The sequence below is a fragment of the Polyodon spathula genome, chromosome 1 (genome assembly GCF_017654505.1).
Source record: "Polyodon spathula isolate WHYD16114869_AA chromosome 1, ASM1765450v1, whole genome shotgun sequence".
Lineage (NCBI taxonomy): Eukaryota > Metazoa > Chordata > Actinopteri > Acipenseriformes > Polyodontidae > Polyodon > Polyodon spathula.
Window position 1 is genome coordinate 70,346,585 of NC_054534.1, and position 21,365 is coordinate 70,367,949.

General features: G+C 35.9%; 1 protein-coding gene across 4 annotated transcripts in view; it reads right to left on the reverse strand.

Moving 5' to 3' along the window:
- Positions 1–419: 419 nt before the first annotated feature.
- The window catches only part of LOC121321843 (nephronectin-like), a 48,532-nt gene continuing 27,586 nt past the window's right edge, over positions 420–21,365 (reverse strand). For all 4 annotated transcript variants that reach the window (XM_041261142.1, XM_041261123.1, XM_041261134.1 and 1 more), the window contains 9 exons: positions 20,446–20,565; positions 18,988–19,107; positions 14,750–14,884; positions 14,051–14,173; positions 11,858–12,235; positions 3,676–3,765; positions 1,902–2,000; positions 1,179–1,438; positions 420–895 (listed from right to left, as the gene is read on the reverse strand). In XM_041261142.1, the coding sequence (XP_041117076.1) occupies positions 785–895; positions 1,179–1,438; positions 1,902–2,000; positions 3,676–3,765; positions 11,858–12,235; positions 14,051–14,173; positions 14,750–14,884; positions 18,988–19,107; positions 20,446–20,565 (1,436 nt within the window). In that variant the 3' untranslated portion in view covers positions 420–784. The remainder of the gene's footprint in view (positions 896–1,178; positions 1,439–1,901; positions 2,001–3,675; positions 3,766–11,857; positions 12,236–14,050; positions 14,174–14,749; positions 14,885–18,987; positions 19,108–20,445; positions 20,566–21,365) is intronic.

Consider the following 21,365-nt stretch of genomic DNA (forward strand, 5'->3'; position numbering starts at 1 on the left):
TGACCAGTGTATAGGAGTTAGTTGAACACAAATGGCTTAATTAAAAAAAAATTTAAAAAATGAAATAGGTTTAACGTGAAAATAAATCAATACATTTATCAATATAATCAAATAGCACCAATTGTGTCCATTTAACATTCTAAAGGGGCAGAACAAATCTATGAAGCTATTAAAATACACAGAAGTAAAATCAATATTTAAAAATGACAGTAATCATACGCTACAATAATTTGGTTTGATAATATTAGACAGTCATAACAATATCAATGCAAAGCAAACATTTGTTAACTAGAAGAGATGCAACCCTTACAGGTTCAACTAAATCTGGTGTGTTAAAAAATATACATATACTGTTTACAAGCGGGATGAAAATAGTATGAAAAACATTGGAAAAAAGAGAAAAATACTAATTTTGCAAGCATACAATAACTGCTTGAAGTAAATACATGACATGCACAACACAACAGAATCCAGTGTGTTTGGGAAAGCAAGGTTTGGTTAGGCTTATTAAGCAAAAGATGGCTTCAGTTTGAGGACTGTAGTCCTCAGCATTAGTGGAGCATGCGCCGATTATATACAGGATTCATGTATAACAAATGGGAAGAAAGTAAAATAGAAACTCCCCAGTTCTGGTAAAGTTTTCTCTTGCCCACGAAGAATCTCTTATTTTGAGGGGCCTGGTTCACTGGAATTGCTCTGACAAGGCTACATTTTTCCCTGGAGCTCGGTCTCCTGGTAGGAGTGGAGCTGGTGAGTGGAGTCCGCTCCAGTTTTCCACATTGTGTTAATGTCTTCTCAGAGTGTGTTCCCCAGTGCAGGAGCCTCTTCTCAGACTAACATCGTCCAGGCTGATCTCTCCAAGCCGCTCACTTAATCGCTCACCTTTCAATATGATCTAAAAACCAAACGAGGGGCAAAGAAAGTAAGGCCTTTGATAAGAATTGGATTTTAACAGGTTTTCAGATTAATGCAAATGTACTGGCATTTCAGGTGATAACCCTATTTATCCTAGGTAATCCTAGAGGAGTTTACAAGTTATACAATATGTACTCTAATCTGAAAAAAATATTTGAGATAAAACTATGTATTATCACTTCTATAATATTGTATTGCTCCTGAAACAATAATAACTCACTTCAGGGTAAATAAAAGAGGGACAATATGTTAAGAATACTCACACTTTCCAAGCCAGCCCCCCACAGTGTGATCTGGGTGTGCCTCCAGTCATGTTCACCAGTCCTAACCCACACTGCAGGGCCTTGTACCCCATTCCTCCTCACATACACCTGCATGGAACCGGAGTGTTGCCCTGACAGCTTGTGTCTGAACGAGAGGCACAGCTCCCCCGAGTCCACTGGCTGCCACAGAGGAAGAGCCAACTGGGCTGCTCTTCCACCTCGCTTACCAAACACTTCAGGAATCGTCAAGTATTTTCCACCTGAATTAGAGAAAAAAAAAAAGAACAATCAAAATGACGGTTCTGCAGTAAAAAATTGTTCCATAGCAGTGTAGAAGGGCCAGGCAACTTTAAGCCATCTTCCTCCTAAAAAAAAAAAAAAAAAAAACACCTAAAGAGCCTTCCAACCTGTCATGTAAATTAAATTAACAGGGCCAGGCTATTATTGCACATTAAATCTTGAAACAAGCTAAAAATAAACCTAAAATAATGTACATGAAGGCAGTAAGGTGCCATTGAACAGGGAATGAATGAATGTAAGCTTAAAAGACCAGGACATTGTTTAACAAAAGTAGCTTTACTTACTGTTCTTACGTGAAGAGACATGAAGTAAATACTAATATGTTGCATGACAGTACCTTTATAAATATATAAGTGACATTTTTTAACCCCCCTTGTAGTTAAAGGGACAAATATAATTGCTGGGATGTGGGCTATCAGTTACCTGCAGCATCTGAGCTTGTTTCCCAGTGTAGGTCACTTTCTCTGTCCCTGAGCCATCCACACAGACCATGGTCAAAGCTACAACTGTGCAGAATAACATCTGGAGAAATAGTGACAAAATGGGCATAATGATGATATTTTAAAGACACACTAAGGTACCTAAGGAGTACATTTGGCAACTGAAGCCAAAAATGCTATATAAATCCAATTGACTAGTTTAGGAATACAAATTATGTTACATTAGGAGGTAGTTAAAAAACAGTGCAAGAAATGACTCAGGAGGCCATTTTTAGGCAACTGTCAAAACAACCAGTTATAAACATTTACAAATTATATGTTCAACGTGCAATTTTCCTGCAATAAAATACAAACTCTAAATGTGAAAATGAGCCTTTAGATTTTTGGTTGATCCACTCATTGCTCTGTTGCCTGAGCCACTAAAGGAAAGGGTTGTGGAACCATCCCAGGCCTTCCCCCATCATTAGTGTAGTATGATGCTTAATTCAGTAAGTATAGTATACAGCAAGTTTAGAAGAAATAAGTTGTTGTCTCTGTTTCTTTCTGTGCTTATCAGATTCGCTATAGCACTTTTAAGATTTTTTTTTTTAAGAAATACTGTTTAGAATGACAAGATTTATTTTGGGCCCCATTTACTGATAGGACACAAATTATTCACTTGTGGTAATGACACTACATGTTTATCTATGTGTACTGAACATAAATCATAACATTTTCCATATTTTTAAATTATTCCCAAGGAAAGTTTCACAACAAGACATGTGCCAAATCTTGTTTTTAAAAGATGCTCTTTTCATGCTTGGATTAAAAGTATTGTGCCAAAATAAACACTGGCCAAATGAAATTATTTATAATAACCAGATCAGGTTATTATGTGTTATTTATAAGAACTTAACAACATAATATGAATACACTTCAAGAGAACCGATTTAAAAAAAAAAAAAAAAAAAAGCTTTCATGTGGTTTCACTCCATGCCAAGAAGTTAAGCTGCCTTTAACATGTTTAGTAATTTCCAGGTTGTCAGCTAAATCAGTGCTCCAAAAAACAACCACATGTATGAGAAGGGATTTATTACGTTCAGAGGAAGGTCAGGGACCGCTGTAGAATGAGTTCCAGGCCATTTTTAAAAGTCAGTTCATACAGTGGTGCAATACTGCTGCAATGAATCACTGCATTAAAACAATGCAAATTCAGCAGCTACTTATGGCACCACGTTAGAGCTGTTGTTGACCAGCTGCATATAAAACACATAAATTAGTGGCACAGTATTGTTAAAAGACGTCACGGCAAGACTGATTAACTGCGAACAGATAAGGCATTCATCACATGTCCAAACCCAATCAGCTGAGAAAGGCTTCTGTACATTCAATTTCTGAGTCCGGTATGTATAGCACTATCAATTGTGTTCTGTTATGCAGCATGGTAACAGAGTAAAAAAAAAAACACCATACTCTAGGCCAGTGAGGCATTTTGAGAACAGGCTGGTATTTATTTTTTTACCCATCTTGTCTTGTCAACACTAAAACCTACACACCAATTCAGGAGGAAACCTGGACATCAGGATTCAGCTTGACTGGTCTCTGTGTGGTCTCATCTTGTACCTAAACAGCAGGGATCTCCTGAGAGACCTCTGAAATTGACATTTCTGACAGCAACATCAATTTTTTTTGTAATGGGGATGAAGTTTAACAGGCGGTCCATGTTTAGGGTATTTAAGATTACTCATCCAGACAGCCTAGTTTTAAACCTGCAGTACCTGAATCATCTTGGGCTTCCTCCTCATCAGCAGTCTCTCCCAGTTCGATGCTTCCAATTACGATATTGTTCTCGCCAGGGTTCCGAAGAACTGAAAACCAATAGCGCATCGTTAGAGGCAGCAGTTATGGGATAATCTGGTCACTAACCATATAATTAGTTCTGAGACAGAGAAAGAGCCAGCCTTGGAGCATTTGAAACGTCAATATGCAGGATTAGTGTCTTTAATACTGGGATAAAGTATAAAAGGCGATGAAAAGACAGAAATTTGGTATGAGCTTGGTAACTACCTTCTTTACTCATTCAACACTACTTGGAGTAGCATTACAATATAACATGTGTAACTATAAAACTCTCAATAGTGTTAAATGTATACAGTAAATGCTTAAAGAAAATGAATAAAATCATTGCAAAACATTTTGACTGAATGCCTTTCTAAGACATGTTTTGAAAACATTGAAACATTTGTCATTAAATGTATTACACATTCATTAAATTACAAAATACCATCATATTATACAGTAAACTTCTCTACCCACTATATACTACATGTATTTGAGGAAACAACATAGTCTTCAGGTTATTGAACAATAAATGTTTGGATAAACAAAACATTAGTATTACCATAGCAACGCTCTGTTTTTAATTGTAAAAAATTAACAAATCCTGCAGTTGAACAGACTTCATGCCAAATAGCAAAAGTCTTGCCCTAAAAAACAACACAAGTCAACCTGTGCCAAACTAAATTAAAGTGTTGTATTACCATTAGTAACCACAAAACAGATTTAGATTTTTTTTTTTATTTTTTTTTTTTTTTTTATGGGTAGCAGGAATTAGGTTTAACCTGAGGACACGAGGGCTAAATTCTACGGAATTCATGAGACTTGCACGAAAAGCATGGACACTTTGAAATTAATAATAACACCATAAAACATGATTAAATAAGCATTAGTTTTTAAAATCCTGCCTAAAAACATATGAAACTATGAACTTGTAACTTGGAGACTTAAAATGTCTTGCATGACAAATTGGCTTCAAGATTACCCATAACTACTAAGCACATTTAACACAGCTTATGGGCTGGATTCCCACTGTACCACGTACAGCCTAGGGTGCATTCCTCTTTGACTCTATTAACATTAGAGCACAACATATTCTAACTGTGTTAAGTGTTATCCATTTGTTTACTTTTATTTTTCTATATGTATATATGTATCCATTTAGATCTGCATCATCAATATGTTTTTCATTCAAAAACTCTTCCATTAATGCTTTATTTCCTTTTTTTAAATTATGGTGCTTATAGAATGTGCTGGATTTGTAGCACTGGAGACCAAATCTATCAACTGAGCACATGTAGCACAAACAGTGTCAATCTTTATGGTGTCAGGGAGGAAATAACTTAGTTGCCTTGATAATCCAATCAAAGTCAGTTGAAACTAACAATCTTAGCTGGATTTAAACACTGACCATATGGTTTTATCTCCATAATGTAATTGTTGTCTTCCTGTGCTAAGAATATACCACAGTTATAGATAGAGAATTAGGAGCATCCCCTTCAAAATAAAATGGATTAAATAGCGAGTAAAAGGGCAAGTGGCTGTAACAGTTTGATAGATGATGCAATCCTTTATCAACTTGGCCGAGGAAGTCGTACTTTCGCAGACCTCTTCTGCTTGGATAATAAAGAGATCTGAAATGTCAAGAATCTCTAAAAGGGGACTGCTAGCATTGTTTGTCAACTTGCTAAAGTGTTCTTTATTTTGGAACTCCAGAGTTGTTGCAACTTGAATCCTTATACTAGAGTAGCAGTCATGAAAGTAGTCTCTGTTGTTTTTATACATAAAACATGGCTAGTGCATACTGGGTATAGGTTTGAGGAAAATGAATTATGACAGATGAAAGACAGAGGATTATTCATAACAGCATCAGCGGGTACTGCAACTCCACACTACTCCTGATTTGGGCATCTGTTGGTGATGAGATGAGGTCACTTTGTTGAGAATTGATACAGTACAACAATCTTATAACAGCTCCCAAATTAGGAATACTCTATCTATATCTTAAAGTTCTCATTTCTGAAATTAAATTAAGCATCAGCCACAATTAACTAATTTAGTATTTTATGAAGGACAGCTGTAGTCCACAGCCAAAGGGATTAAAACTATGGGCCTCAGCTGTCTCTGACGTACGTTTTTACTAAACATAAAAATGTCCCGTGGCTAAGGCTTGCGTTTCCCTTTGGCCGAGAACAACAGTGTGATTTACACTTAAGAGCCAGAACTAAGCTTTTGCTTTACATAGCACCAGTAGTGCCCTTTCATTAAATATTACCTTACCACAGCTTTGATAGGATTTAGAGGAAGATAATCCAGGGGAGCCACATTTGCCTACAGTTAAAACTTGAACACAAACCATTATATACTTTAAAAAGAAGCAATCTAATAGCTATATACATTTTTGGTATGCGCTGTATAGCATATGTTTTGAACAAGGTCCTATTCCAAGTGCATCCCACATGCATTATTCATTAAGTATTAACATGCCAATATGTGCCTTACTGTCATAGATGCAGTTAAGCACACAAACACACGACTATGGCTTAAGATGTCATATCATGTATTTATTATGTAATATAATATAATATAAAAAAAAGTAACATTCTTAATGTAGATAATGTTTTGGCATAGTCATATCTACAGTAGACATTTGCTTTGGAAGACTGTTGAATATTTGTGAAATGCCTGACGAACTAAGGAAACTTTCTGGCAGAATTAAATAAAGTAATTGAGTAGATCAGATAGTTCACAAGGCTTGGACACAAATCATTGTTTATAAGTATATTTCTCGCTTGAATATAAATATAAATATAAATATAATTGTGGTAGTAACAATTTTACCAATAACCATTTTTTATGCTGCAGTATTGTCACAAGTACAGTCACTAGCTTTGCAAGTTATTAATTTGAATTACTCTAATGCCTTGATAACAAACATGAAGTCACTCCATGAAGAATAATTGTTTTGTGGAACAATGGCAGCTGTTTGCATGTTCAGGGCTCCAGCTACATGTCACCAGAGAATGATAGAAATCACAAAGGCTGTAGAGGAAGCCACTACAAAGTCCCTCAAAGTTGTGTGCACTTTTGCAACAAGACAAATCAACTCTTATCCTTTTCATTAATTCATCTGAAGCAGATGTATTTAAAACATTGTTTCCCTTGCAACTTCCTTGGTATTCAAATACCATATACGTGTGCCATTGGCTTATTAGGGATATTGGAAGTACCAAACAAGTGTCCCAAACCACTTGTCAAACTATATCACACTATATCTCAAGTAGACTTTAATGATCAGCTGTTCACATGTGAATATAATCATTTTGTAACCAGCTGTGATTGACAATAACTCATGTGCTATCCACTAGAACAAAGGTACATATTGTGTGTGTGTGTTTTGAGGTGGGGGGGGGGGACTGGACTGGAAGTATTCTATGCAATTGACATTATCGACACATTTTTAAAATCATGCTTGGTAATTCATATGCATGCCAATGGAATTGCTGTTTTTCTATAGTGTTCCAATTGAATTTATCATGACTCTGTGGCCATTTTTTTTTTGTAATTCAGTAAAAATTTACTGAAAACAAAAATATTATTTAAAAGTTTTAGTGTTAAGTTCAGTGTTTCTTCTTTTGTACTTCTGTTCTATTAAGTACTGATTCTCTGCTACATCATCTTTTTTAATGTGCAGGTTGATGATTTTTTGGTTTAAGTTTGATCATTTTTGATAAGGAGCATGCAAACCGTTTTCTTTCCCCCAATATTTTGTCAATAATCAAAAGCAGCTTGAGGTGTATCAATATATGCATCACATAAATGCACTATGATCCCTGAGCAGCTACAGTATGTAACAGTTTTACAACTGAACACTGTTGAGCTACGACAGTTATAAAGAATATAGTAGGTCCAATCTAGAAAAACAAGCTGGGCAAAGATAGCAGGCTGGCACTTCAGCAATGCCAGGCATTCTGCTGATTAAGGGGTTAAGGACCTCCCAATGAGTTAAATTAGCTGAGCTGTAGTTTCGTTTCTTATTTAAGCATGGAGGTATCATTGACAGAATATGTTTGCTGCCAGGAATCAAAGATGGGTGTCAGGTCTAGCTAGAAGACTTTTTTTTCAGGAATGCTTGTATCCACCAGGAGAAAATAATTGCCTTTGTTCCTTTTTTCTAGTTGAATAAAACCTGGGGAAGTCGCTTATCAGGTCAGTTTAGTCAAAGAATGTACAAGTAGTAGCAACTTAGTTACATAGCAATATCTAAAGATATCCACTATCCTGACCAGCTCTCTATTAGGACGACTGTATTCAAGCTGTGTGTTAGTTGTAAGAAAGGCAGTCTTCTGTACTAGTTGAACACCAGCTAGAGATTAGTCTAAACTTGATAATAATTCTTAAGCAAGCAGGATTTCCAGTTCAGGTAAGATTATTTTACATTACGGTTTAGGATCTATGATCTCTCCAATGCACTCCCATTGCTTTATATCCCTAAAATAATTCTGCGGGTAACTGCTGTAATTTTTGGTATATAATACTTAGCAGCATTGGGTTACACACGCTTCTTATATACTGGTACACTATGTATTATACACTATTTACTTTAATCCAGTTATAGGAAACACCTTATATGAAAAGCCCAACCCTAACATACCACATTTCTAGTAAAATGTGTAAAAGGCTACATGTTATATTCTATAAAATTATACAGTCAGCACTCGGATATCCGTTACCCAGATACAAGTCAGTTGTGTTTTACCTCCTTTGTATTAAGAATAAAACCAATCCCCATTATATATATATATATATATATATATATATATATATATATATATATATATATATATATATATATATATATATATGCGGCACCATGCTTCCATGCGGCACCATTCTTCCACGAGAAAGTCTCAATCAACTCACGCCTGGTAGATGGAGGTGGAAACGTTGTCTCGGACAACTTTCCAGAATATCCCATAAATGCTCGATTGGGTTAAGATCTGGTGACTGAGAAGGTCATGACACACGGATAACATCAGTTCCATGTTCATCAAACAATTGGGCGACCAGACGTGCTCTGTGGATGGGATCATTGTCATCCTGGAAGACAAACCCCCAGTAGGAAAGAAATGCTGCAACATGGGGTGAAGATGATCACTCAGTACCATTAAGTAGTGATTTACATTGACCTTGCCTTCTAAGGGAATGAGTGCACCCAAACCATGCCAGGAAAATGCGCCCCACAACATTATGGAACCACCAGAACCCTTCACTGCTGGAACCAAGCACTCAGGGCTGCAGAGTTCTTTAGGTTGGCGACAGACATGCACTTGTCCATTTGCCGAGAATATGGTAAAGGATGATTCCTCTGACCATATCACATTTCTCCACTGCTCAGTAGTCCATTGCCTATGCACCACTGGACTCACAAATGTGCATTGCCAGGTGTGATGAGTGGTTTGTGCACTGCAACCCAACTATGGTATCCTGCTCTGTGGAGTTCTCGACGGACCGTTTTTGATAAAACTGGCTGCTCGCGTCCCAGGTTGAAATTTGCAGTCAATTGATCTGCAGTTGCTCGCCTGTTTTGCCTTGCACTTCCAATTAATGCAGATATATCACCATCCTGGAGTATGCACTTCCGCCCACTGTTGCCCTTTGCTGCTGATGTCTTTCCCTCGGAGTTCCAAATGCCGACATCACCTTAGACACCGTTGCTCGTGAAACATCAGAAAGCTGAGCTGTCTTGGTCACGGAAGCTCCTGCCAAGCGTGCCCCAACAATCACCTCTCTTTCAAAGTCACTGAGGTCTACTCTTGCAGCCATGCTAGCCATAATTTTAGGCAACCAGGCCTGTCCAACATTTTTATACATGACCCTAAGCATGCTGGGATGTTAATAGCAAATTAATGCACTTATTCGTCACACACTATTTCCGAGTCCATCACCAGTTCTCTGATAGACAAGCTAGGCTAATGTAACAGCTAGTCATTACACAGATTTAAGATGAACTGTGACATTAGGCCTTATCGAGCACTATATTCTGCAGTTTTGAATACTGACTTTGGATACTGTTTTAATTTTGGAAACTGTTTTTTTTTTTAATCTTTTGGTTTTGCTAAATTGCAATGCCTTTACGTTTTAGGCAGTTCTATGAACGGGTAAAATTTTGATTTCATTTTGCTGATGGGTCGTTAATGGGAAATTGTACATACTACTACAATACATACCGGATTTAAAAGTCTGTACTGTATTACAGTTAACGTTTATGTCTTTAGTTTTGGCAAGCGATATTTTCAGAATCATATCGTTCTGAACCTTAAAACTACTTCTGTTAAAAATATAGTACTGTACCATCAAAACCAATACAGTACATCTAAATGGAAGCCTACTTATTTTAAAACACAGTCCTTTCAGATACTGTATGTATTTTTGATATCATCCGTTTTTCAGGAAACACAAAAAAGATACAAGGGTTGGAACGCGCCAAAATGAAATAATCAGATATGCGTCACACGCATTTAACTGACACTGAAGTCAAAATGTTATATGGTCGGATGTGTGGGTGATGACTGTAGTAATAAATAAACCAAAAAAAAACCCCAACAGACTGCATTCAGTTCAGCTCAGCCCCACATTGTGCAAGCTTGGTTTCAGTAGTGCCTCTAAAGTTCTAAGTCCTTGAAATCTTTTTTTTGGCTGCTAATATGTGGCATCAGAGAAACTGACAAACCCGGTCAGACACGTATATGTGTGTGCTCATACACAGTGTGTGATTACGTCAACATCTTCTCAATTAAACTTCCAGGATTGGTGCTTTGTTGAGCTGTCTCTTAAATCAGCTTGTTGTGGGTAGTCTGTTAAAGCATTTTCCCCGAACACCGCAACTTCTTTTAAGAGCAAAATAAAACACCCCTTTTTCATCAAAAGAGCAAGGCGGCCACCTTGCAGTAAAAAAGCAATATTATGAACTTACTTGTATAACAAAACACCAACATTATGGAATCCTTTCATAAGGTACAATGCAGACATGTTTGCTGGTAAGTGAAACACTGTACTTCTGATTTGTGTTTATATGTGGTATATAATACAGTAGATTTTAGATCATAGTAGTATAAGCAGCTTGCCTACCGTTTAAACATGATCTTTTGGTGAGAATCCATTTCTAAACATTTTACTCAATATCAGGATCACTGTTCTGACAAGCATATTAAGAACGAGGTGGTTTTATGCCACAACAAATTAATTTGTGTTCACAAGCAACCACAACTGGTGGCATGGACCAAAACCTCTACGCACATAATTTCACCTGCTCTGAACTAAAGAACCTATTTGTTTTCACTTGTATTTGTGAACCAAGAAACCCAAAGCAGGCAGAGTGTTTTTAGAAATCCCTACCAGTCCTATAATTAACTCCAGCTATAGTGAGGATAAAACCAGGGCGCACAGTGTACTTTGGCAAGCACCTGTGAACACATGCACGCACATTGTAATGAAAGGTATGAAGTTAGCTGGCAGTTGAATATCTTTGGCTGAAAGCTCTCATATGACAACTCTTTGTGCTTTACTTACCAGAAACCATTATCCACAATTTATGTTAAACTACAGGACCACAATAAACCCACTGAGGTCTACTTTAAGATCAAGTAGACATGATGAAGCAAAACTGTTATGTAATCTACATACTGTTGAGATTTCCATTTTGGTTTTAGCATTGTAATAGCGTGATTCTTTACTCACTCATGGATGCCCTCAAGCCTTTGCAAATAACAGTGGTTTGCTTGAGCCAAGGGTTGTGCCAAACATGCACAGTGTTCATTCTCTATAAGACAAGAGGTCACAGCTCAGGGTTTACTTAGATAAACATCTATGATCTATGTGTTGGAAAAGCTAAGATTGCATTAGTAAAGTTTAGGGTGCCGTCCATAAAATGAGATAAACGTAAACCCAGAAACTATATTTAATGTTAAAAATGACTGGATTTCTCAAGTGTTATTTGACACCATTGTTGAAGGTAAACCCTGTTATAAGGAACTTTAAGAAAACAATAATAAAGTGAATACATATTCTGGGTCATGCCACCTTTGTTATTATTGTATGTCAACAAATAATACATTGACTTACTGTGCACATCCCCTCTCGGTTTAGGGGAGACCTCATTACGTATCCTGTTGTCCACAGTAGTATCTCTCTCTGGAGCTGTAGTCACAATAGGCATTTTGGTGGTGGTGACCACCGCAGGCTTCCTGGTGACAATGGGGGCTGGGGTGGTCCTCCTTGGAGGTGAAGTACTTCTGATGGATTTGGTGGTTGTGGTTTTTATTTTAGTGGTAGTTACAGTTCTTTTGGTGGTTACGGGTAGACGTGTGGTGGTTATCTTTCTGTCACATTCAGGATCAGGGATTTTATTTTGACATCCGTTGCTGTTCGTGGTGTTCTTCATGTTTCTCATATTTTCTTTTTTGCCTGGTATTGGTGGGTCAATTATGACTTTAGGTATGGCTACAAAGGAAAAAGAAACGGGAACTTTGCATTATTATTAATTTAAGAAAACAAATCATATGATCTTATTTTATTTTAGCGACCTAAAAGACTTTATTCGAAATGCTCAAATGATACACTCATAATAAACATATTATGAATTTTAGATAAGATAACCAAATAGACATTAGAAAACGAATCAGTATCATCAGCCAATCTACGTCCTGCTAATAGACAGTAGATGCATGCTGAAATGTCAATGCATCCATTACCCGTAAATCCAATTTAAAATTAATCGTGCAAGTGACAGCTTTTTCATTTTGACTTGATGTATTGAAAGCTCAGTTCCCATCTATTGGACAGCAAATACTAAACGAAGACACAATTTAATTTTATTATCCACCAAACCCAGTCGTTCAATACTTTGCACTGACAAAAGCAACCAGTCCTGTACCAGCAACTGCCAAGTCAGCCAATCGCAGCCTGTCAGCTCAACTTTAGATCAACAAAAACAAACCGAGACACAGACAGTTCAGTAATATTGCTCTGTTCAGATATCTGGCATAGTCCAGACAAACTATAAGCAGCTCTGATAAATAAAAAAAGTATTTGTTTAATAAAGTTATTTGTTTTATTTCTCTAATTATGTGTGTGATCCTTCATGATAATCTTTGGGACTATTTTCCTAAAACGTTTCTCAGCTTGAAGGGTACCTGACGAATCATTACAAGTTAAGGTAAATTAAGGTTTCAAAGTATTTTTTTTTAAAGAAAATAATGAGAAAAATATCTTTCTTATAGTGATAGAGCCCTCTCGATGAAGGCTCTACTGTATGGTAGCTGACCTTGACTTTCGTTCGCGACCTTGCCTCCGGCTCAGAACGCATAACTTCAGTCGCGGTCAACTACCACACCGTAGAACCGTCATCAATGGCCACTATCACTTAAATAATGTTAATACAATTACATTATGTGTTATTAGAAAATGGATCAGAGATTTCCTTTAACATGATTGGTCAATATGAGGTCCCTAATCTCTGGTAAAGGACCTTGAATGTTATCGCTCAAACTATGTTTAATTTCTATTCTACGTAAATACAGTATTCATGTATTTTACCTTTTTACTTGATGAAAGAAAATCTTGGTCCATTGTCTGTCAATGTAGACTATGTCTGCTTCCTCGATGTCCGATACGTTCAATCTATCTATTTCAATTTAGTATAGCATTTTTTAAATTTTCTTTTTAATACAAATCAAGAATAGTGTTTGCTGTCAGCAGCAATACAGTAACCACAAATAACAACTGGTCTCCAGTTTGAATGCTGCTAAAGCAATACATTAGCAAACTAATACAATCCTTGTGTTACGACAAGATCCCTGTGAGTCTACAAAAAGGTTCTTCCTAGGAAATTGATTATAACTCTTCCAGAAAAGACTTCTAAACACAAACGTACTTGCCTCAGCAGCTGCACTGACCTTAAGGGTTGACTGGGTTATTAAAGGGTGGGATAATAAGTAGAAAAGCCCCTGAGGATGAATTGAGAAAATGCCGACAGTAGATGTTAATTGAGCCACAAATGACATTTCAATGTCCTCACAATGCTTACTAAAGTACAATAAAATACAATGCAAATTGATCACAAAGCACTTTACCCCCACAAAAATAAAAAATTGCCACATTGAAAAAAGTATGTTTTTTATATACTTTTAAAACACCCAAGTGAATCAGATAGATTCAGATAGAGAATTACACAATATTGGAGAGTATCCTCTGTAGCATGGATATCTTATTTTCAAAACTGCTGAACTTTGTTGGTTGGATTCAAATAATACTTACGTTTACAGTCGAAGCCAGTCCCCCTGAAGCCTTCTTTGCATTTGCATTTGTAAGAGCCTGGTGTGTTGTAACACATGGCAAAGCTGCTGCAGTGGTGCACAGAGGAAAGACACTCATTCACATCTGTAAGAAAATCGATAGCGTCAACGCCCCTTCCCATGAATGTTGTGGAGGAAATAAAAAGCACTGAATCCTGGGGCAGATATTGGGTGATGGACAACAAGAGTCTAGGATCAACACCTTGGGTAATAGACACTGCAGCCTAGGCTTTTCAATATGGTAAGTGCTTTTCCATTATATGACAATGTGGCTACTTCTCTTCTTAAAGTGAGTTTCTATCTTTCAGATTTAAAAAAAAAATACAAATTTTACTCGGACATAAAACACCTCATGATGAAAATGCATCCAATTTTAATGTCCTGGTTGAATTCCAATACATGTAGAAAAATTGTGACAGGGCAAAACTCACGTGGCTAATTCAATTCGTGATCACCTACACAATCCCCAGTTGAACAGAACATCCCTGGTAATTAATGTAACTGCTTAACAGTGGATCATTTCATGTATAAATACAAATAAATAAAACTGCTGTTATTTCAAAGGTTAACTTTTCATATAGCAGTTTTTGTCTTACATTTGAAAGGCTATACTTTTAACTAGACAAGTACAGCACATTTGCTTCTCTTTAGAGATGATTACCTATGCACTGGTATTTTCCGTTGATGTATTTTAGGTCGAATCCCTCATGACATTTGCAGATGTAACTTCCAAAGGTGTTGATGCACTTCCGGAATCTAGGACACACAGCTCTGCCAGTGGCACATTCATCCACATCTATAAAATCAATATTTAGTTACAACATACTTGAATTATGAAGCTGCAAGACTGGATATGGTTTAGTGAGCAAACTAAGTACCATGAGGTCCACAATAAATTACAGTATCATAAAATCCTATCCTTACCATCGTTTAGAAGAAGTGGCAATTCTTTTTTTGCCTGGTACTGGTGGTGTCAGGTTCTTTTGAGTAATATACACTTTACAATCAATAGCAAGTAGGCACTCAAACCTGCCTTTCAATCCTGGTACGGCTCTAAATTCAGTCACTTAACAAGAAGACATTTTAGCTTGAATCAGTCTTAAAAAAGTTTATAATGGAAAAACAATAGCAATGCATCTTAAAGAATAGTGAAAGCGTGGTGAAGTGTTGAGTAGGCAACCACGGTAAATCACAGAGAGAATCTGTAATGCATGGTAAACCATAGTAAACTGTGCTACATGCACAGTAAAATGGGAGATATTGAAAAATGACCTTGTAATGCCACCATGGTAAACTATTTTGAAGGGATGCATGTTTAGTTTTTTTTTTGTTTATACTTTTTTCTAAATATTATTGTACCAATTGGGAGAAATGTTGTTTCACGCCAGTTAGGTCTTCTGTGAACAATAGCAGTAAATTGAATATGAAAGGAGTAGCACAGTAAATTAGTAGTTTGTGTAATTATTTACATAGTTTGTATGCTTTTGGCTATGCACTGGACTCTTATGATGAAGTCAAGCTGCTTGTGCTTAAAGAGGAGAAATGTATATTTGTGAGGTAGAGAATGAATAATATTTACAATGCTCTATTCTTGTATTCTTGTGATAGATGGTAAACACCCATAGTTGCAAGCAACATATTGCACTGATTACACCACAACCTGAGGTTCACTTCAGACTAGTTCTGGTGATAAAAACTATGAGCCAGATATTGAAAAGCGATCCAAGTTTCACAAATGCAGTTGCAGGGATGTTTTTCCCTTGATTTTGCCTCAAGAAAAAAGGTGTGATAGTGTTGCTAGAAAACATTTTTTCCTTAACTCTGAAGTCATGAATAATTCTGCAAGTTCATCGACAATTGCGAAATGCAAACAATGTTTTCCTCAAATAAAAGTTTTGCAGACAAATTTATTGCATGTTTTTTTTTTTTTTTTTTTTTTTTTACCTCGCTTAACGAATTCTCAACACATTCCCTCCAAGATATCTGCAGCTCCAACTGCGCCAACAGAGGATCCTGATGTTCCAGGTAAGTTATCAGTTTCAGATGCTGGTTCAGCAAAAACAGGCGCTGGTGGCACTGATGGTTTAACTGCACTCAGAATTCTCCCAACCTCTATGGGAGTTGTTAAGGACACCCTGTCTCTGCTCAAGTCATATATAAGCTGAAAGAGCCAGCTGCCCAATGTTTCGATATGTTGTACATATCTTTCTCAAGGGAGCCTGTGTTTGAATAAAAAAATTGGAGGTATTTATAGGTGTTTGACGGCATGACAACTACTTGTTATTGTTTATATTCAAACCCATGATTTATTCTTACATGATGTAATGGTGTTCTATATGTGACATCGCTTTTACTTATATCTTTAAATCTATATTAATTCTAATTAACATTATTTTATATAAACTTATATTTATATTATCATGCAATGCTGGCTCTGAGGATCAGCCTTGATATGGTCTCCCCAGCGCATCAGCATGCATAACTTTTGAATTAATTTTGTTTATTTAATTATTTTTAACTTCTATATATTTATTGGAATTAATTAGTTCATTCTTTTCTGTTGAGTCCCGCTGGCATAATTGTGTTCAGTCTATTTATCCATTTACTTTCTTTTATTCTTCTATATGTCGCATTGTCTAATTTTAGCTGTTATAATACTACAAACTTTACATCATTTATGTCATGTCCCTGACTGGTGAAGTGCTGTACTATTGGTTCATTCATTTTTTTATTTCTAATTAGTGAAAGGTGGTTCTGAATTCTTTTATATAAAGTTGTTCCAGTCTCTCCAACATATTTTATTTCATCACATTTTTCACAGGCTATTCCATAAACAACATTGCTATTTTTACAGTAGATATTAGTTTTTAGTAGATATGTGGTGTTCTTATGTTTAATTGTACTTTTACTTTTGTCCATGTATTTACAAACTTTACATGTACTAGTGCAAGTATCTGTAGAACCTATTCTGTCAATTATTCTTTTATGTTTACTGTGAACTAGAATATCACCTAAATTAGCTTCTCTTTTTGCTACAAGAGGGGCCTTAAGAAATACTTTTTTCAATTTTTCTGAATTATGTAGAATCCGCAAGTGTCTCCAAACTATCTTAGAAATATTGGGCAAAAGTTTAGAGTACGTCATTACTAATGGGACTCTCTTGACCTTTTTATCTCTATTTTTATAATCTAGCAGATCATCTCTTTTTAGTTTATCCACTTTTCTTAACTCTGTCTCTATAATTCTTTCTTTGTATCCTCTTTTTTTAAGATTTGTTTTTAATACATGTCTTTGTTTTACATAGTCACTTTCTTTACAGCATATTCTTCGTATTCTTATTCCTAGCCCCTTTGGGATTGCCCTTTTAGTGTGTATTGGATGTGCACAGGACATGTGTAAATACTGGTGCATGTCAGTAGGTTTATAGAAAAGGTCAGTCTCAATTGAACCACCTTCAAGTTTTACTGTGGTATCTAAAAATTATATTTCTTTTCTTGTCCATCGAAGGTCCACCTTAATATTACTGTGTATTTCATTTGCCATTTTATGAAACTGGAAAAGAGGTTCTTCTCCATGTGTCCAAACCCCCAAAATATAATCTACAAACCGAATGTATTCTAAAGGTTCTCTTTCTGATTTTCTAAGTAACTGTTCTTCCCATTTCCCCATGTATGTACTGGCAAAATGCATTCCTAATTTAGATCCTATTGCTGTACCATCGTTTTGTTTGTAATTTTTATCAACAAATGTAAAATAACTATTTTCTAAAACTACATTGATCATGTTCAGCACCTCTGCTGTTGGTATTGATTTATCTAGTCTATTATCTAATGCTTTTTGATAAGCTTCTAAAGTTTCTTTACGAGGAACACTTGGATACAAGGATTTTACATCCATGCAAAATAAAATTGTATTCTCTGGAATGTTGTGCTTTAGTGATTCAAGTCTTTTTAAAAATGTTGTTGTATCCTTAACATAGCTTGGTAATTTCTCAACGTGTGACCTACGTTGTTTTTCTGCTATTTCAGCTATTATGTGTGTTGGATTATCAATTGTGCTGACTATCATTCACACAGGGTGATTTTCTTTGTGCATTTTAGGATTTCCTCTTGCTAGGCCTGTTCTTGCATTATGTGGCTGCATGTATTTTTTAAATTCTTTTGATATAATATAAAAGCATTATTATTATGTAAGTTCATAGCCTACTTCTTCTGTCATGTAGTAGAATTAAACATTTCTTGATGATTTATTCTCCTTTCTGAAGAGGTTTGTCGTGATCTGGAAGCATTTTAATATATTAAAAACTATGACAGTTCATATAATGATAATTATTTTTAGTATTTGACTACTGTGACTGGGGAGTAATCGCATGGTATATTTTTTAATACTTTCGCATTGCTTAGGACAAAATCTTATTTTTTTTTTGTTTCTCTTTTGTCAGCTATTATTATAATCTAATCTTTAGTAAAGTTGCCCTTTCTGTGCTTTTGAACACTTTGAGTCATTGTCTCACCTGGTCCGCAAATACACCTGCATCAGTTGGGGTTTACAGTCTGAGTTGCGATTCATTTCCTGTTTATATTAATTGAAATGTATTAATTAGCGCAGTCTTGCGATATTTACAAATTCCCGGCAACTCTGTTGAATTTCAACGCTGCTGACATTGCAAATATCTGCACATATTCGCAATGTAAACAGATTGGCATAAAAGTTGAATAAATTAACAATATCCTTGAATATCTGGTCCTATATTCAAATCTGCTTGCAACGACCATTCCCAGCACTATCTAAATTTGTATTTAAAGACAGGTGATCTTGTGATTTAGCATGTGAAATACACTTTCATGCAGCAATTCACCAAAGGTCTGACCGTACTTCACTGTGTATAGCTGCACATACCCACACAGGTCCTGCTATCGGGGCCCAGCTGTAGCCCAGGTAAGGGGCAATGGCACTGGATCTCTCCTTTTACCACATCACAGCCATACTGACAATTTGCCATGGAGCAGGAGCGGGCATCTGTGAAAAGAGGCCACGTGTGTTAATACTGTAATTCAATTTATAAAGCTGCTTCATGTGAGATTGGAGCAATGAGCAAAGACAGTTTTATGAAGAATCTGTGTGAAAAAGCATAACATAAAAAAGGTTAATTTCCAATTTCTGACATATACATGTTGCATTTTTCTACTCTGAAAGAAAGGGGAACAGGACTAAAAACCTAAAATATGCACATGAACACAGATATTGGACTATGGAACAATGGTCAAAGGTGCTTTGGACTGTTGATGGATGGAGAATGACACCTGTGCCTTCTGCCAGTTCTGTTGTCAATTCAATGCTTGTCTTCCTTCTATTCCTTAAAGATATTGTCTTCAAGTATTGCTTATCCTTGTTAGACAGCTTTGTGGGTCTTCCAGTCCTGGGTTTGTCAAACAAATGATGTTTCTCTGTACTTGTTGATTATGCTTCAGATACCACACCTTGAAAATCAAATGATTTTGAGCTATTTCACTCAATGTTTTCCTTCTTTATGCAAGTGAAGGTTGTTATAATAGTAGCAAACACTAGTGGAGGCTTTGAGTAAATTGCTGATGCTGATAATACATCAGAGTAGAAAATGCAACATGTCTAAGACTTTTTGTATATATCTTTATCAAATTTCCCTTTTATTTCTTACTTTTTGATACAGATTCTAGTCCACATTTACCTGTTCCCCACTGGTAGTCATCGCTACAGTAGTTTATTTCTGTGGTACATACATCTACAGTTATAAACATAATTCCATTTCATGCAGAGTGAAAACAAGTAGTTAAAATAAACATAACAAAGTAAAATTAAAAAAAAAAAAACCTTTGACATATGTTTCAACAAGACTTCTCAATTATTTTTTTAAAAGCTACAGGTGATAAGATCATTACATACTCCCAAGCTGACAGCAGAATAACTCACTATAGCTTACTCAGGGTCAGATCTGGATATTGTCAATCCAATAACACTCCAGTAAATTGTGTGCAACCACTGTGCCGACAGGTTAGCACTCCTTTGAGTGAGATATTCAACTGCATTAAATACCCCACATCACTTGCCCTTGTTATACTTAATAAATCAGTTCATTTTTAGCTTGCAACCTTGTCATAAAAATACTTTCTCTGTTTTAAAAATAATATTGTTACATTTGAGTATGTTGCAAAATGGAATAGTAAAATCATTAAATAATAATAATAATAATAATAATAATAATAATAATAATAATAATAATAATAATAATAATAATAATAAACAACAAAAAATGTAGAGCTGTAATGTAGGACACCTTCAAAACTCATTGTTTGTAAAAGAGGTGTTTCATTTGCTTACTTCCACATGTCTTATCAGGCATGAGCATGTATCCATTCAGGCAGTAACATTTGTAGCTTCCATAGGTGTTCATACACCTGTGTTTACAAGGCCGTGGCTTCAGTCCACACTCATTGAGATCTAGAGATAGAAAAGACATTGATTAAAGGTTTTGTTAAAAGGCTAGTGACATCACAGAGAGCATCCAGAAGTCAGAAGTCAACACTGACAGCCCATCTTTTCTTGTTTGCCTATTGCATATGACTAACTTTACAGGAGTCTGGGAATGTAATGCTATGTTTCAACAGGCCCACACCACCTTGTGCATGACTCCAGTTGGAACCAACTGTCCACTCAGCCCTACTCATTTGAATACATTTAGGCACATCCTTCAATTTATATTTTTAGTATATCATCTTAAATGTATCACCTGTTTCAAGCTTTGTCTTTGACTAATTCTAACAATCCTGGATTTTCCTTCAAGAACAAAGCATTTGTGTTACATCTACACTACTTCCCAGTGCACGCAAAAAAAAAACAAAAAAAAAAACACCTTTACCATCTTCTAAAAGTTGAACTAGTTTAAAACTACAGTATAGACAGTGATTGGTCGATGTTAAAGGTTATTGATCAATGTTATCAGTTATAATTGAATACAATACCTGTTATTTATATCTCTATGATATATTAAAAAAAAAAATAAACATATGTTTTGCAACACAAATTAATTAAATGAATGCAGTGACTTGCTGTTCCTTAAATGTATCATGTTGGGTAAAACTTTTGAAAATATTGCTGCTGTATATCATGAAAGGATTACATATCATGTTATCACGTTAAAGCCTCAAATGCGATTTGATTAGTTTAGAAGCTTAGGCTAGGTGGCACGAAAGACATTGAAACCACTGAGGTGCTAAAAGTAAGTGAGTTTGGATATCAGC